Here is a 17,678-nt window from a genome sequence, read left to right as displayed (position 1 = left end):
ACTTTTTTTTTAATTTGACATACCTACATACGAAACAGTGTAGGAATGGTGTATTGCATACTTAAATATTTTTTTAATCCTAACTGCGAAGTTTGATAGTCACATGAGAAAGTAAAAGGTACCTCAGTCTTGTGGTGTGTACTTTATTTTTTAAACTTAAAATTAATTGGGCGTCTCAAAGACTGTCCTGAGGGTACAATTAAAGAAATCCATCAAGAACACAGTTAGAGCAAAAAATTTTTAATATTTTAGAACTCACTTAACGCACAAGCATATGTAGTTGATAAATTTAGGCGATTCTTAGTAGGTGAGAAAATGACACTGACGCTTTAGTTAGTTTTTGTTTCTACGAGGTCCTATCGAAATACATGTAAAAAAATATAGGTTTCACTTTTTGTGAAATCACAATTTTTTTTCAAAATCTAAATAGATTTATAAGATATATTCGTTATCGGTGTGAACCGTTTATTAATTAATTCCCAATCTGAAGCTAACTTCAGCGAATTTTAAATTACAACTAACGGATATTTAAAAATATGCATATGCGATAAAAACTATTTGTGAGCATAAACATTAATTTTGAAAGGTGCAACATTTAACGCTAATAGGAACGCTGAATTGGAAAGAGGAAAGTGATTTTGAGTCAATTAATGATCAGCAGTGGTTAGAAAGCCACTGTCTGATGCCAAAAAATCAGTTACAAGTTGCAAATGTCTTAACTTTTTCGAAATTTGGTTTCAAAACTTAGTAATTTGAAGTCAAATTTTCGAAGATTAAATAAAATACTGAAGCAAGTTTAAAGTCTGACACTTTTTCGGCGCTTTCCCAGTATTTTGTACATATATACAGTGGTGGCGTAGCGTGGTTTGGCACCCAGGGCGGTTTTCTATTGAGCACCCCCCTCATATAATAAAGCAACAAATACTGAACGTGCTTACGGGTCTTTATTTGAGCAAAATATTCTATTATGTTATCAAAATTTACTTTCCTCTTATTTTCAATTGATAAAATGGAAATATTGTTTAGTCGCGTTTAGCTCATTGTGGACCTAAAGCATGATTTAGTCAATTTGAATTTTGAAAAGCTTCTTCCATATAAAGCCACCAAATGGTTAAAAAAATCTTAGGGACAGCGCTACACTCAAAACAGACTCAAAATAGCCCCATTTTACGACGAATCAGAAAAACTCGAATGTAGTCCACTGAACCACTTCTTGGGAAGAAATGCTGGCGGCTTCCAGCTGGCGCCTCAGTCATAAAATATCCAAAATTATGACCTCTGCAGAAAATTCATCGTAGATTTTTATCAGATTTGGAACTAGTCCGTGAACATCTTTTTTTGATGACGTTAGCAGTGGGATTTACAAACTTATCTACTGTTGACGTTGAAGTTTTGTCATTTATAAACTCCGTTGGCAAGTTGGCGTTGATAGTAACTTAGATGTTCAAGTTTTGTCGTATTTAAAAGAATTGCAGAAGAAAAGTGAAGGATTTAAGTTGATTACTGCAAAAATTTACCATTTTAGATATGTTTTAAGTTTCCTGTTGTTAAAATAAGTCTACACATACTAAGAAAAAAAAAAAGGCAAAATGTAGCCTCGCCCACCCGCCCTATATAAAATTGTGATGATTTTTTTTATTCGTCGTGAGTCAAGGGGACAGAGCTTAACTGCAAAATTCTTAGTTCTCTACGAGAAATTAAAAAAATGTTTTTGAGTATCGTGTTATTCAAAAAATACTATGTATGTATGTACTATAATTGTGATGAATTTTTTGTTCGTTGTCCGATCGAGGGGCGGAGCTTAATTGCAAGATCCATATTTGTCTACAAGAATTTACCATTTTAAACATGTTTTAAGTTTCTTGTTCTGAAAAAACGACTACGAATATTAAGAAAAATAGGCAAACTACAAGCCCCGCCCACCCGCCCTATGTCAATTGTGATGATTTTTTATTTAATTGTCCAAAGCCAAAGGCGCGGAATTTAAATGCAAAATTTGTACTATTTCTCTAAAAAAGTACCATCTAAGACATTTTTTTGAGATTCGTGTTCTTCAAAAAATACTATATTAATATTAAGAAAAAATTAAAGCCAAAGATTAAGCCCTACCCATACCTGCCCTGATCTAAATGGTAATAAAGTGTTCACTCGGACCTAGGGGCGAAGCCTAATTGTAAAATCCATATTTCCTTACAAAAATTTACCATTTTAAACGTGTTTTAAGTTTACAAGAATTTGAAAAAATCATCACAATTGAGATGGGGTAGGCGGACGGGGTTAATATTTTGTCTTTTTTTCTGAAATACATAGTATTCTTTGGACAACACGATACTCAAAAACATGTTTTTAATTTCTTGGGGGGCTTACATTTTGCCTTTTTGTTTTAGTATGTGTACACTTCTTTTCAGAACATGAAACTTAAAACATGTTTAAAATGGAAAATTTGTATAAGGAAATATCGATTTTGCAATTAGGCTCCGCCCCATAATTGCAGAATCCAATTTTCTTGCAAAAATGTACCATTTTAACCAGGTTCTAAGTTTCTTGTTGAAAAGATGGTTATGTATGTTAAGAAAAACAAAGGCAAAATATAAGCCCCACCCACCCGCCCTATCTTAATTCTGATTATTTTTCTTTATTCATCGTAATCCGACGGGCGGAGCTTAAACATGCTAATTTTTCTAAGAGAAATTACCATGTGAAATATGTTCTTAAGTAATCGTGTTATACAAAGAGAACTAAATCTATTAATTAAAAAAGAAAACCAAAGGAGAAGCCCCACCCGTCCGTCTCGATGTCAACCGTGATGAATTTTTCATTCGTTGTCAGACCGAGAGGCGGAGCGAAATTGCAAAATCGATACATTTCCTACAAAAATTTACCATTTTAAAGATGTTTTACCTTTCTTGTTGTGAAAAGAAGACTACACATATTAAGAAACAAAGGGCAAAATGTAAGCCCTTGTACGTAATCTGTTTTTGAGACGAATAGAAATAAATCTTGTCGATTTAAATGTCGAGAACTATCTTTAAAAATGCATAAGTACTGATAGAAAGCTACACTGTAGAAAATGATGGCAGCCATTTTAAAATATGAGGGTTTCGGTGAACAGGTGATTAAATGGCTTAATATTAGTGAACCTTATTATCATAGTTGTCGTTATCACTCCTTGGTGCTTGGTACTCGGGGCGGACCCCCTTTACGCTGCCACTGTATACCTACATACCGAAAAAGCAATAAAAACACGATCGAAGATAGCCACAAAACATTTGTCTTTGATAGAATTTTCGCCTTGTTAGATTGTAGTCAATTTGAAAGTTTGAGTTAAAAATACAAATATCAAAGACAACTTTTAAAATCCGTGACTGCCTGTGATCGTGTTTTTTATGGTTCTTTCGATACATAATTACGGGTTAGGAATGAATTTGACAGTCTAGTGATGATCAAACTGACTTAAAAACTAACAAAACCTGTATGTACAAAGTCGATATGAAAAAAAAAAAAGAAAATGACACTTGTGAATTACTTGAGACTGCAAATGTACAAAAGACTAACAAGCTATTCACATTTCATCAAAACGGACAAGTATTTTTTTTTGTAGTTTGATTGATCATGTTATGATCTTTTACAAGTGAATATAAAATTACCTAAAATGAAAATTGTTATCTACTATTCAAATACTTATCATAATGTTGATGGATTAGTAGCTACTGTGGGACCCTCACTTAAGAATGTCAGTTATTGTAACATGTGAATTACCGTCGTAAGAAATTGCAATTATATAGTTAATAAAATACTCGAAAAGCAGTAAAAAATATCAGGAATCATCCAGTTAGTGTTTGTTTTTTCTAAATCATGATCAGATGTGTAATATTTTACATATTTCGGACATAGTATTGATTAAAAAGCACCAGTTTAACAATTTTGTCGTATTTGTAAGTATGTTTATAGTTGACAAGTCTATCAATTTTTAATTAATTTATCTGTCAGGTTTTTAAGTCACAAGTGTGACATCTAATGAACTTTTTGCTGCAGGCTACTGAAGGAGCAATAAAAACATGATCAAAGACAGCCATGTATTTTTGAAAATTGACGAAAATTCTATCAAAGACAAATTTTCAAAAATATATGACTGCCTTTGATCGTGTTTTTTATTGCTTTCTTGGTATTAAACTATAGAAAAAGGCAATGTCCTATTTTTTTACAACATAATATGTGTTATAGCGACAACAATGTGTGTACAATGTCTTACAGAGTTATGTTAACCCCTATGGCACAAATTGTTTATCATATTATCATACTATTTTTTATTCATTCGCCTTCTAAGTAGTAAACTACTTGAATCACCATAACGCACTTGTAAATTTTAAGATAAATATTTAATTAAAATTCTCTTATCATATAATTATACTTAATGCTGAAAGAAAAACAAAAAATAAATACAATCAATGTCCGTGCGTTTGTTGTTAAAAGAAATATGTTTACGTTTCAAAAACAATAGATATGTGTCAATCTTTCTTATCTTGTTTTTAAAATAAACGATATTATTTTCAATAAAACGATAAGATAACTGTATTAATCCAACAATGAATTCAGTTTCTTAATCTTTTTTATACAGAATGGGCGACTCTCAAAGAAATTCCGTAGTTTCAAAAACTGAAAGTTTTTCTAAATCAAAAGGCTTTACCAAAAATGTGCGGTTAAGGCGGCAACCGCGATTGCAAAGGTAAGATCTGATTTAATTTTACTAAATTTTAAAAAATTAGCTGTATAAACAGATGTATGTTTTTGAAAAGATATTACAAAAAATAGAGTATGTTCATTCCTAAGTACGTTTTAAACTGTTTTTAATCGTGTTGACATTTAAATCTCTAAACATGTAACAGTATCAGTACAATTTTAATTTGGTGTCTACATTTTAGACAGGATTCTCTTGGAGCTATAGAAGAATTAATACAATGTGGAATATGTCTAGAAAAATTAACACAACCCAAAATGTTACCCTGCCAACACACATTCTGCCTAAACTGCCTTCATTCGCATCTGATGGCTCACAGAGTGCTAATAAAGCAACAAAGTTTAGACAGTCAAAATGCAGTTTCCAAAAAACCAGCAGCTATCAAGTGTCCTGTTTGTCAGAAGAGAGTTGACCTGGAAAAGGGCGTCGAGTCTTTGGCCGATTTACCGAAAAACTTGTACATCGATTCAGTAATGAAACTAGTCGCAGGGGACATTTCCCCAATTAGTACAAAGTCTGACAATCGTTGTGTAAAATGCCACACATTTTCACAGCAAGAAGAACAGTGCTGCCAGCACTGCATGCAGGTGCCGGAAATCACACCTTATCCATATCGTTTTATAATCTCGGATTTTAGGTATTTTGCAATGTTTGCTGGAACGAGCATCTCACCGAATTAGAATCAAATTTATCCGTGTTAGTCAAACAAGTTGATGAGTCAAAAGTGCGGCTGGACCACAAACTGGAAAATTTCGAAAATCGGTGCCAGCGGTTGGTTGAAAGAATTAAAGAAACGACCCTTCAAAAAATCGAGTTATTGAAAGCCAAAGAAGAAAAAGTGTTGAAGGACGTGGAGACTCTTGTGGGGGAAGGAAACACAACTTATGACGATATTAGTACCAGACTAGAAGAACTAAAAACGAAGCTCTCTGGTAATTCGTTTCATAACAACAATGGGAAGGTGAGTTCTTGTATCCGCTGTCGTGGACACTGTGTAATATCTGTGGTAGGTTTTCAGTTTCATGAATTTCCACCGAGAAACTTCTAGTCTTCTTTCTGCGGTCAGCCGTTTTGTAGAAGCTCGTGTTATTTTTGACCCTGAGTCCTTCAGACTGGACCAGGCTACGGAGGGTATTTACAACGAAGTCGAAGATGGTGAAAATGCACCTCCACGTGGTACCAACTCTCTGGAACGATATGAAAATGCGAGTCAACAATACAGGAATCGTTCATTTGTTCCAAAATTAGTGTGGAGTAAATGTCCAAGACCAGCAAACGTTGCAGTTCCACCATGGGATAGTCGTTTGCTATATATAGCAGCCACTGATACCCATACCGTTCTTATTCTCAACCGTGATCGAAGGAAGCTGCAAGGACGATTAACCTCTTCTGAAATGTTGTATCCTCAAGGGATAGCATTTTCCAAAAAGCATCAAGAAATCTACGTCTCTGATAAATGGAAGCACTGCATCCACGTTTTTTCAAAAAATGGTGACTACCTTCGAGACATGCTATCCAAAGGTAATGGAAATGGTAAGGTGAGAAGTCCCGATGGTATTGCAATGGGCCCAAATGAAGAACTTGTTATTTGTGATAGTGGAAACGACAGAATAATACTAATTGACTCCAAAACGGGAGAACACTTGTCCACCATTGGTATTATTGATAAAAAAACAATGCTGAACATGCCGACAGGTGTGGCGGTTAGCGGTGATAAAATAATCGTGGCTGATACTGGAAACCACAGGATTAAAATCTTCTACCTAGATGGTAGAAAAATTCACGAATTTGGTTCACTGGGAAAAAGCAGAGGTCAATTTAGGTCAGCTGAAGTTGTAGCTGTGGATCCTCTAGGGTTTATTTTAGTAGGAGATGGAGGAAATGCTAGAGTACAAGTGTTTAAACCCGACGGCGGAGTAGTCAAAATTTTTGGAGGGCCCGGACAAGGCAATGACGGATTTGGATGGGTGTCAGGAATTTGCATAACCAATGAATTCGATGTTATTGTTGCTGATAGTAAAACGCGATGTTTGAAGATATTTTAACGTATTAAGCTTGGCACGAACTTTTTTAAAGTTTTGTATCTCTTGTATTAAAATTAAGAACGAGTTTTTCATGATTGCTGAAAGGTAAATAGCGTGATGACTGTAAATTTGCAACGTAAATGCGAATTCTGCGGTTCTTAATTTTAAGTGGTTACAAATAAACTTAATTTATTTAAAATGTTAGCAGACGGTGGAGGGTAAATATATTTGTTTTTATACTACATACACGTACTTTTATTTTGTTCTAATTTGTTTTTATTTTGTTTGAAAATAAAAAACTATGTATATGAGCCATATGTATGGAAGAATTTTAATTAAGATTATCTCTGTATTACGGTAAATACATAATTACAAGACTGATGAAATAAAAACCTGGATTTTTCCTGTAATGGATTCTCGACTTAAGAACTTCCTGCAACTCTAATTTTTAAAATGAAGTTAAAAACTAAAATAGGGACACCACTTAGTAAATACATATATTATAAAAAATAAAAACATAATTTTCAATTTCTAGTGCTCTAATATAAATTTTATTTTGTAGATTCTCTTTGTTAAATTAGTTTTCCATATAAATCTCTACTCGTAAGCTTTGAATAATTTTGAAATTTGTTGCTTATTAAATTCTTGAATTTCCTCTTCAAGCTTTTATTTATTCACTTTCATTACAGGTAACGGTTTTTTCTTTCTTAACGTAATTACTTAGTAGTTCTGTGCACTTATTTAGGAGACCTTAAACGTGTCTAAATTGTAAACGTGCCTCAAATACTTGAGTCCATCGTAAATGTGTTCGAAATATTCTAAACCAATACCTATATATCTTTCGTTTCAAAGTTTAAACTGTCCAAAATACATGCATCCAAAGTTCGAATTCCACCGTACCAGTAAGATTAAAAATATGCACTGTGTACACAACGTAGATTCCACCATTTTTGCGTCTATAATCCAAACTGCTAACACCTTACGATTCTAATTTAGTATTTAACAAATAACAGTTGCTACATTATTTTTAATATTACTCCAGAAATAGCAAATGCTCTCAGTTCCTTTAATTACTAAATCGTGTACGCGATATTTGTACTTTGGACCCGCATACGGTGGATCAAAATACTTTGGACTTGCATATCTTATAGAGACACTAATTTCGAATTAATCGATAAAATTTGTCGAATGAGTAATATGTTTTGATAGCTTTTAAAAGAAAACTACACAGAATATGATAATACGACAATTATTCAGGATATTTAAAAATGTATAAAAATCAATGACTTGTGGTGTCCTGTATTTTAAAATTAAAATTTCGCGCTGCGAAAAAAACGCCGCGAAACGCATTTAAAAAATTAAAAATAAGAAAAATCATTTATTAACGTAGGCAACCATGCATGTTTTACTTCTTGTTTTGCTGTGCCATTGTGAACAAGTGTTTGCAAACAGAATGGGTAGGTTAAATTTAATTTGTAATTTTATAAATTTACTACTTATTCACGCTTAGATTATTTTAAATTAACCATGTATCTGAAAGTTCTGAATATGTTTACTTAAGTTGTTACTCTATCCACACTTCATGATTTTCTTAAACGAGATTTATAATTGTAATAGTTCATTTATAGCATTTAAACTAATCTTAAACGTTGATCCATTCTGAGGGAAAGAATCTTGAAACTTTTTGTTCTTGTTTATGTATCACTGTTCGACAATTTGAATTTGGAGATTTTATTGTTGCGACATTCTCGCAATGTGGGATGCGCACCAAATCCACCTGATTTTGATTTTGACTATATTTAAATTTGTTGTTGTGTTTATTTTCATATGTGCTTTGTTTTATGTAATGTGGGGTTTACTTTCGGCCCATGACAATGTAATCTGTGAACACATTTTTGATTTAATCAATAACTTGGATAATATTATATATTTAACATCGTGCAAATTATTTGTTGTTTGAAATTCTTCGCAGAGTAATTAAGTGTTTAATTTTGTGTAAGTTTAATTCTCATTAATTTAAATTTGAGAAAGATCAGAATAATCAAAACTTTCTCAATTTTTCTCGTTAGATATTGTTTTAAAAATAACATAGGGAACAGGTACAAGAAACATAAATATTGTTGACAAAATTATACTTTTTGTGATAAGAAAACAATGCCCTTGTTATTTCTTTTAACGATTGCGTTCTGCTCTGTAATGTTGGTTGCATAATCACAATTCTATAATGCGCTGATTGTGTTTTTTAAAACTTGGTATATGAAGGATGAGGGTGTATGTATCCACCCAAAGAAAAAATACCATTTATTTCATTGTGTCTACTTAAATGTTGAATATTTTAACACTGTAGGAATATTTTATTTATAAAAATTCTTTTGTCGCGTTATACTTTTTTTACAAGGTCAAATTAAATGTTTAAAAAATGACTTAATTCTCACAATATTTTACATTCATGAGAAACACTTGAATTAAGCAAATATTGTTAAAATTTTGATATTGAAAATTGTATCCCACTCTTGTAAATTCGTTAATGGAGAAGACAAGAAGAAACTATTAACAGATTAAAAAAATACGTTTATTGATGAAATCATTAAAACACTCAATTTTCTTACTGTCCAATAATCCAGAGCATATTTACTCCAGCTCTACCTAAATTTACTCTTCCCAACATTCCATGTTCTTCCTTGTTCACGTGATACAGAAAAAATAAAATACTGTGGAATAAGTTACTGTAACCCTAAAATAACAATTTTTTAACAACATTATAGACACATACAAAAAAAACTACCTTGACCATTTCATAGACCGTTTCCCCTACTACCACGCGATAATGTGGCGGTTTTTCTGATACTTGTTGAATAAACAGGCTGTTTGGAGTGAGCGGAGGTATTTTGTCTTTGGATTTCAAATAGTACAAGCCGCTGAAAGGTTTAGTATCAGGCATACTCGGTAATGGCATAAGCTGTGTATCTAAATAGCACGCTAGCAGATGCATGATGATCTAAAAAAAACAGTAGTAAATGAAGATCACATACATTTTTACAACATTACAGCTGAATCTGTTGGAAGAGACTCTTCCCATTCTTTCCCATTATAGCTGCTACCACCATTCCACTTAAACTCACTCATGCAGCCCCCTTTCGCGAGTTCACGAATTCTCTTTTCTAGATATTCTTGATTTGATGTGATTTCCAGAAACGGTATTAAAGTAGGTAAGCTGGGAATAAAATGTGTCACATGTGTTATTTGAGCAGTCTTTCTTAATCGGTCTAATCCTACACCTCCTATTTTCATATCTGCTAGTCCATGTCTTTCAAAAGATTCATTAATTTTGTCAAATTCTCTAACAAGTCTTTCTAAAATCGTCTGTGAAAACCATTTACGCAAATTTTCATTCCACTGTGTTAAAGCCACTATATCAACATTGATTCTAGTCCAAGGGGTTGATGTTTGTGCAGTGGTTGGTGAGGTTTTGCTTTCAGTCTTATTTTTTGGACTACTTGAATTAAGATTAGCTGAAACATTTAATAATTAGTTTGGAATGGAATATAGTAAATGGTAAAATTTCATACTGGGTGATTGTGTTGACAGTTGATATGTACATCTTCGTAAGAAACTTGACATATCTTTTGCGGTTTTTGTTACAGGGTGACTCCAAAATGAACTTAACAAGTTTGATGTTTGTTGTGTCTGATTGTTTAAATTCTTTATGTTGGAATTTGCTTCAAATTCTTTTAAATATGTGTCTAAATCTTTTTCGTCTGAAATGAATTCTATTCCTGAAGTGTCTCTGTATTGAAGATCATTAATGGAACTGCCAGAGGAGAAAGGAGATAAATTTTGATCAGAAGTTATTTTGTGGTAAGTCCATGAGGGAGATGATAATGAATAATTTAAGCCTAAAATCATATACAGTTATACTAAGTAATGAAGCAAATGAAGAAAACTAACTTTCATTTGGGCTCAAACTAGTTCTCCAACTATGTGCTGTCGTATTCATTGGTGTGCTTGAAGAAGGTAAATTGGGGCTACTATTAGGAGTGTTTGGAAAAGAATGTGTTGGAGTTTGAACAGCAGACGTATTTAACTGATCAACAACTTTAAAGTTTGGATCTAAACACACAAGATTACAAAAAACGATACTATTTTTACGTGACACAAGTTACCTGTATCTTTTATTCCTAATAGTTTCTTCTGTTCTGAAGTAATAAATATTTTTTGTTGGCAAATTAAATTCGAAGTTATAATTTTTGCAGCATAATAAAAAATATTAACAGTTGTAAAAGCAACAAATGCATACTTAATGTAATCGTAAAAATCGTAGTATAACGGACACGAATACGCGCTAAAAAATTAAAATATGTATCTATAAACAACAACCAACTTTAACTTACATATCATAAAGCAAAACTCCTAAAATAAGAAAATTTACAGAGCCCCATATAACACTTCTGCGTATCACTCGTCGAGTTTTGTTCAGCGATAAACTCTTTTCCAATAGTGAAGAACTGTTCGGATTGAAAACGCTACGATTTGGTCTGAATATAACATTAACTTAAAATTTGATTTACATCAATATTTAATAAACTTACGTGCAAATACTCATGATTAGTGATTTATTATTTTACTTAATATTCACATTTCGAGCTAAAAATATTCCAAAAAGTGGATGAACTTTTCCGGCAAACACAGCACTATAACCTAAAATGCTGAATAAATCTAACCTAAAATATACGACGGCGGCAAAATTTCAATTCTGCCAACAAGAAAAAGACAAAATTTATTTGCTTTTGGATTTCGGATTCTGCGCAATATGCAGATAATACTGACACTAGTTTTCTAAATAGAAAATATTTTTTTAAATCTATTTAGAAAAACTTAAATCTAATAAATACACTGGCTGTACACACTTTTACGGTTCTTTATTTCTGTATAATTTTAGCAGTTGAGGAAATTCTCAAATTTGTATATTTGAAGCTCCAGTAGTCTTATGAACCTTAATTTATGTGGTGGTTGCAGAGATATGGAGAAGGAGAATGAGCTTCCCCATGCGCAGACGAAATCCTTGGTCTAAAATTGAAAGCAGCCATTTTATCAGTTGACTGTTGCCAACATAATCACAAATCACTAACAGAACTTGATATCCCTAGACAATTGCTTCATTATTGGGCGGGAAGTTTAAAATCATTAATTACAATCACCTAATAATAAATCACAACTAAAATATATTTCACCTTAAACGAATAAATAAACATAATTATACTTCAATATATTTATTGATGCGAAAACAGTACTAATTATGTGTACACATGTCTAACAGAAGTGCCTTGAGCAAGACATGAAAGTCTTTTGCTCAAATTAAACATTCTTATTCGCATGTAGGCATTAATTATTTGTTTAATAAGAATATATAAATGGCCTTCATCGATGGCCACCGTCTCGAGTGCGTGGGTCTTCTAAATTAGGAAAAAGAATGCTGGCATGCCGAAAGTTTTAAAAAATTGTTCATCGCTTGGAAGTTTATCGGTGAGTTGCAAAATTTTTCGTATTAACAGTAACAACAAGTCTTCACAACCCCAGCAAAAGGTTTAATAAGCCCACCTAAAATCAAAATTTTGTTAAGACTTAAAAAATAACTATTGTAAGTATTTTATTTTACCCATGTTTTTTTTGTCCAATAATCTGTAAAACTGTAAGTCACTTCCTCGTGTTTCAATGCAAGAAGAAATGCAGTCTGCGCACTTAAACGTCTTCACCAGCATTTTGACAACATAGCTACCAATATATGCCACGTTTTCTGCCACTTCACTCTGCCCAATAAAATTAGACGTTCATAGTCATGATCTGCAAGTGCTTCAGTCAAAATATCGAGATCATATTTTTTCAAGACAAACACGTCAACTGATTGTTGAACATTTGTGCTCTTTTGCTTTGGGCCAATGCTAACAGAGAGCAGACAGGTGGTGCAAAGCACTTTACAATTTCCTCCTTCCCTCGTTATGTTTGTAAATAGAAGCAATCTTCTAAGTTTTACAAAATCGTAGAGGAGTAGGGTTATTGTTTCACCCATTTCTCGATCTGAAAACAGAAAAATAAATACAGATTTGTGTAATTCCAGTGCATAAAAAAGTAATACAATTGTTTTTTTAAAAGCTTACCGCACTGAGCAGAAGAAAATTTCTAGATGATCTTGACTACATTTATGTTAGCAAGTCATTCAACCTCTTACTACTAACAAATTCATCAAAAATTCCCATGAACGACGTAGCGGAAATAACAAAGCCCAGAATTGACGTTTTTCGGGGCGTGCACCACAAAGGCCCGCCAGTGACATCCTTCAAATTCAGAAGATACTCACTGGTGTCGATGAGAAATGGACGCCACATTTCTTCATTGTTTTCTCTCAAAGGTGCCTTAAAATTCTAGCACGTACACTTCAGGAATTGAGAATATCAAATAAAGAATCTATCCTTCTGATGAATTCTATTGTTGTTTCACAACCTTGAAAGTCACTAATACCAAGATGTTTTAAAAATTCAAGTGCATCCGCAACTCTTGCTAAGAGTTTGTGCTGCTAAACTCACTTATAATAGAACTTAATTATTGTCAATAAGGAATATTGTAAGGAAAACAACTTACTTTCATTTTATGTTTCCATCACTCCAAATGTGCCTTTTTCAATTTATTTGCAACATTTAGGAATTCATCATTTTGTAATTCATGTAGTTTCTTTATGTAACGCCAGCTTATCACCTTCCCTACTGTCAGAACTACTTTTTGAGTTCTTGCTTTTACTTCCACTTGTACTGCTACTGCTTTTTCCATGGTATCTCTGCGCAGCACTAAATAATAATTATTAACAGTAGTAAAAAATTCAATATAATAAAATATTCAAACCTTAATGTCCTCTTTACACCTTGAGGTATAATCGATGGAGACTCTTCTCAAATATCAGCTGAAGTAGCACTCACAGTACTCATTGAAGTTGAAGAAGCTTCTAGACTTTCATCTAAATTCACACTGGGAATTGCGTTCGATTTCAATCGTTTTCACTCATTTACAACAATGAAATCAGTTGTTGTGAAATGATCTGAGCACACCAGCTTATACTTAGTCAGTTTGAAGCTGTCATCTTTTTTCACAACAATCAGCCACTTTTTTAAAAGTTTTCGATCTTTCGGAAACCTAAAATCAGATATAATAAATATTGATCACATAGTATTGCAATAACCAATTGTTATTAATTATAAATATCTACGTATTCGATTTTAATAAGATAATGAAGAAAACTTACTGATGAAAAGATACACCTTCTGAACGAAATCGTTGACAATTTTTACAGTGAGAAACTGTACAAGACATGTTTGTTGTCAATAATAATGTCCTTTAACACTAACAAGCACGTTCACACGTACACTAACGGTAAAACAAATTAAGTAATAATTTTAACTCCAAATTACAACTGGTTCAACAACGTCCTAACCTCGTAGGTAAACAAAACTTTAAGGTTAACTGATAAAATGGCGGCCCCCATAGTGTACCGATGCGCAGAAGTCGAAGCTCATTCTCCTTCTCCATATCTCTGGGTGGTTGGCATGAGGCACTCAAATAAAACAGCATAATTCAAATGTTAATTTATTTGGTGCTTACAAAAATTGTATTTTACTTTCCACTAAATTTAGCAACAGTTTCACCACGTCTTCTTTTATTTAAACTATTTCTAGGATCATAAATTTCAAACCAATCATCGTCTTTTCTGTTAGCATCTTTAGCTAAAATAGGAGATTTTTCTTCAAAACAGAGCCTATGTTTTAACCTAAAAAAATATGTGAGCTGTATTTTCTCTATTATTTTTTAAATATACCAAGCACGTTCCTCCTCATCTTGTGTCTCTTCCCCATCTTTCATTGACTGCAACTTTTTTTTGAATTTGTCTAATAACTCTAATGTAAACTTTTCCCTCCCTGCGCCTTTTTTTGGTAACGCTTTAGTTTTATTTTTATATTTATCATATTCATTGATGTATTCTTGCACTGTTTCATTTTTCTCCACTTCTTTTTCTTCTAAAGCTTTCTCTTCTTTCTTTTTTAATTTATTTTGGTGATATTCTTTTTTTACATTTTGAATTTCCTTCTGAATTTCGTCACTAAAAATTACGTGATTTGTTTACCATATTGGATAAATATGCAACAAAACTTACTATTGCTTTTTCTTTTTTTCTTGCCTCTGTTCTTCTAAAAAAGATTCATAGGTATCTAATGGTTCAGCTGTTGTTGATGCAACAGGTACGGCCTTTTTATGGTCCCTCTTTAACTTTTTCCGTATGGTCTCAAGTTGTTGTTCAGGATCAACCTCATCTTCAGTATCTTCTGAATCAATGTCTTCAGTTTTGGAGCTCAGTTTTGGGTCATCTATAAACATACATTTTGTTTAACTCATTACTAAAATGATAAACAAACATTATACCTAATATATCATGTGTTGATTTTCCTTTTCCTACAAATTTTTCATTTTCTCTTGTTGACTGTTCTTCATCTTCCTCAGCTTCTGCTCCAAAAGATAGCAGCTTAAAATTTCTGAAATAAAAGTAATGAATTTACAATCAAATCCAGTAGTGGTTCACGATTACTTGACTCCCGGTTTTTTCTCTTTCTTTTTCTTCTCCTTCACTTCCACTTGTCTCATTCTAGGTTCAATATCGGCGAAAGGGTTGTTCAACACTTCTGCTCTTATAATTTTATGTGGGTAAACCGGCCTTTCATCTCTCACTAATCCTTCTTCAAGCTTAAGCATGTTAAAAATTGTCTCCCCAGTAATCTTTCCAAAAATGGTGTGTTTTTCTTGTAATTCGGGCGCAGCCCCCAGTGTGAAGAAAAACTGGGACCCATTGTCATCTTTTCCCGCATTCGCCATAGCGAGCAATCCTCTACGCGTAAAGCGCAATCTTTGATGAAATTCATCTTTGAACGGTTCGCCATAAATTGATTCACCTCCTGTTCCATCCCCATTTGGATCACCTCCTTGCACAATGAAACCTTTTATAACTCGATGAAAAATTGTATTGTCGTAGTAGCCTTCAAGGCATAATTGTATGAAATTGCGGCATGTTTTGGGGGTTTCTTTAGTCCACAGTTCAACATCGATATCACCAACTGTTGTTTTTAATAGAACCTAGAATATACGATTTGAGTAATCTATCGTTAACAATGTTTGTGAGACTTACCTTTCCTGTAGTTGGAGGTTCTAGAATGTAAACGTTACTCATTTTTCCCACAAAATGTTATTTTGTTACTTTTTTAAAGGTGTTGTGTGACATTTAACTTTGATGAATAGTAACTGTCAAACTTAGAGGTTAAGTTTTTGTTAGTTTTCTAATAAGACCAATTTCAGTGAGGCGGACAAGGCAACCGAGTCAGGCGGGTGTGACGTCATCATGTATATCGATTTCATATTATTTTCCCTCCTTCAGTTATGCTTTAGTTATTTGATGTAAAGCTTAAACCTTAGAATATTAAAAAGCTTCTTTCTTTGCTTAAACACTTTTGCACAATAGTCGCACTATGCATAGAAAATAGGAAATGTTGTCATATAGTGAACGGTTCTTCAATAAATTTTCATTTAAATACGATGAATGCGGGGTTGTACAGAATTCAGACGTTCTGGAAATTGTTTCTGAATATTTATTTCCAATTTTTATGAAAAAAAAACTTAGATACGAAGGTTTTTTATCAACAGTTTCCAAGATATCTGCGTTCCTTGGAAAAATGGTCATATTAAAAAAAAAAAGGGGCAGTGTATAAATTTGTTTATTACTTATGTTGAAAATTGTTGGTCAAAAAACGTTTGCGCCTATATAATTTTTCGCCCTTCGTAACGAGGAGTCTAAATTTGTGAAAATATATAGGATGTTATGTGTAAGAAATCCAATTATGATGTGTAATTTTCGAACGAAACACCTGTATATAAAATTGTAGTTGTAATGAGATGTATCAGACTACGTAAATATTTTTTGCGGTAATTCATGGGGGATGTGTACAATCTCTAGACCGTTGGGACATCCTGTATATCTACATTTACATATTTTTTGAAAAAGTATTTACATATTATGTAGTTTAATCACAGTTTTCAAACATGTTTCAGGATTTACAGACGATTGTCTGCGGAATTTTTGCTCTCGTTGATGGTAAATGTCAATACTCTAAAATGATAAGCCAGACAATGATCGATGATTCATTCCAGTTTTTATATATTTTTAACATCTAGTTTGTTTGCTGAATTTATGTGTGTGCTTTATCTAGGATGCTCCAAAAAGTTAATTTTCAGACTTGTAGTTATGATTGCCAATCTGTTTTTAAAATATCAGAGATACAAAAATGAGGAAAGAACAAGTTACGGAAAAATTCTAAAACAAGTTGATTTTGTTTTTTAAAAATATACACATTTGTAGGTCAAGTCAGTTATCAGTATAATTATTATTAGCAATCACTGATTTTTTTGGTGATACCTGAATAATATAAATAGCGCAGTAAGTAAACCTTACAAAATTTTCGAAATAAACTTATTGGATGATAATTGATAAGAGAATAACAATCAGATATTTTTTCATTGTTATCCAAAAATATTTCGGTTATTAATTTAATTTAGATGTGACTTTAGTAAATTTAAAAAAGCGAATAATTTTTATGATAAGATACTATTTCTTTTTGTTGAATGACGATCTTTTGTCTTTAAAACAATTATTTTTTCATTTTTCCGGGACTTTCTTATTCAAACTTTTTACAGAACGATTTAGAAAATAGAAAAATTATTAAAACTACGAAACCATTTTGTTATTTTCAGAAATATAAATGCTTGTGACGTCAATAGCTTATTATTTAAAAGGAAATCATGTGTATAATTTATTTTGATATATTTGTAAA

The 17,678-nt window shown here is 32.5% G+C and overlaps 3 protein-coding genes and 1 long non-coding RNA gene across 4 annotated transcripts; 1 reads left to right on the top strand and 3 right to left on the bottom strand.

Moving 5' to 3' along the window:
- Positions 1-4,593: 4,593 nt before the first annotated feature.
- Positions 4,594-7,006, top strand: LOC135134389 (RING finger protein nhl-1-like). Its single transcript, XM_064063053.1, has 4 exons — positions 4,594-4,726; positions 4,923-5,325; positions 5,376-5,699; positions 5,749-7,006. The coding sequence occupies exons 1-4, from the start codon at positions 4,620-4,622 to the stop codon at positions 6,781-6,783; spliced, it is 1,869 nt and encodes a 622-aa protein (XP_063919123.1). The 5' UTR covers positions 4,594-4,619; the 3' UTR covers positions 6,784-7,006.
- A 2,314-nt stretch (positions 7,007-9,320) lies between these two features.
- LOC135133942 (transmembrane protein 209-like) lies at positions 9,321-11,508 on the bottom strand. Its single transcript, XM_064062505.1, has 8 exons — positions 11,352-11,508; positions 11,154-11,297; positions 10,926-11,104; positions 10,711-10,872; positions 10,332-10,658; positions 9,811-10,274; positions 9,548-9,760; positions 9,321-9,496 (listed from the first exon to the last, which is right to left on the bottom strand). The coding sequence occupies exons 1-8, from the start codon at positions 11,363-11,365 to the stop codon at positions 9,368-9,370; spliced, it is 1,632 nt and encodes a 543-aa protein (XP_063918575.1). The 5' UTR covers positions 11,366-11,508; the 3' UTR covers positions 9,321-9,367.
- A 508-nt stretch (positions 11,509-12,016) lies between these two features.
- Positions 12,017-13,361, bottom strand: LOC135133944 (uncharacterized). Its single transcript, XR_010281221.1, has 2 exons — positions 12,419-13,361; positions 12,017-12,360 (listed from the first exon to the last, which is right to left on the bottom strand). It is a non-coding gene; the product is annotated as an uncharacterized LOC135133944 (long non-coding RNA).
- Positions 13,362-14,380: 1,019 nt separating this feature from the next.
- On the bottom strand, positions 14,381-16,274 carry LOC135133943 (spliceosome-associated protein CWC27 homolog). Its single transcript, XM_064062506.1, has 6 exons — positions 15,983-16,274; positions 15,389-15,930; positions 15,226-15,335; positions 14,960-15,170; positions 14,624-14,905; positions 14,381-14,575 (listed from the first exon to the last, which is right to left on the bottom strand). Exons 1-6 carry the CDS (start codon positions 16,022-16,024, stop codon positions 14,422-14,424), a joined length of 1,341 nt encoding a protein of 446 aa, XP_063918576.1. The 5' UTR covers positions 16,025-16,274; the 3' UTR covers positions 14,381-14,421.
- Between the last annotated feature and the right edge of the window lie 1,404 nt (positions 16,275-17,678).

The sequence above is a fragment of the Zophobas morio genome, unplaced genomic scaffold (assembly GCF_036711695.1).
Source record: "Zophobas morio isolate AGI-343-1 ecotype UQ-CSIRO unplaced genomic scaffold, CSIRO_AGI_Zmor_V1 ptg000023l, whole genome shotgun sequence".
In the NCBI taxonomy this organism is placed as follows: domain Eukaryota; kingdom Metazoa; phylum Arthropoda; class Insecta; order Coleoptera; family Tenebrionidae; genus Zophobas; species Zophobas morio.
The sequence above is the reverse complement of the archived record's forward strand: the minus strand, read 5'-3'. Positions and strand labels throughout refer to the sequence as shown.

Excerpts from the sequence above, each read along its gene's own strand:
- LOC135134389 (XM_064063053.1), top strand. The coding sequence starts at position 4,620 with ATGGGCGACTCTCAAAGAAATTCCGTAGTTTCAAAAACTGAAAGTTTT. Across the intron at positions 5,326-5,375 it reads GCTGCCAGCACTGCATGCAG|GTATTTTGCAATGTTTGCTG; the intron begins GTGCCGGAAATC and ends CTCGGATTTTAG. Across the intron at positions 5,700-5,748 it reads TTCATAACAACAATGGGAAG|GTTTTCAGTTTCATGAATTT; the intron begins GTGAGTTCTTGT and ends TATCTGTGGTAG.
- LOC135133942 (XM_064062505.1), bottom strand. Across the intron at positions 10,659-10,710 it reads TAGTTTGAGCCCAAATGAAA|GCTTAAATTATTCATTATCA; the intron begins GTTAGTTTTCTT and ends ATATGATTTTAG. Across the intron at positions 9,761-9,810 it reads CTCTTCCAACAGATTCAGCT|ATCATCATGCATCTGCTAGC; the intron begins GTAATGTTGTAA and ends TGTTTTTTTTAG.
- LOC135133943 (XM_064062506.1), bottom strand. The coding sequence starts at position 16,024 with ATGAGTAACGTTTACATTCTAGAACCTCCAACTACAGGAAAG. Across the intron at positions 15,336-15,388 it reads GAGAAAAAACCGGGAGTCAA|AAATTTTAAGCTGCTATCTT; the intron begins GTAATCGTGAAC and ends CTTTTATTTCAG. Across the intron at positions 14,576-14,623 it reads GATGAGGAGGAACGTGCTTG|GTTAAAACATAGGCTCTGTT; the intron begins GTATATTTAAAA and ends ATATTTTTTTAG.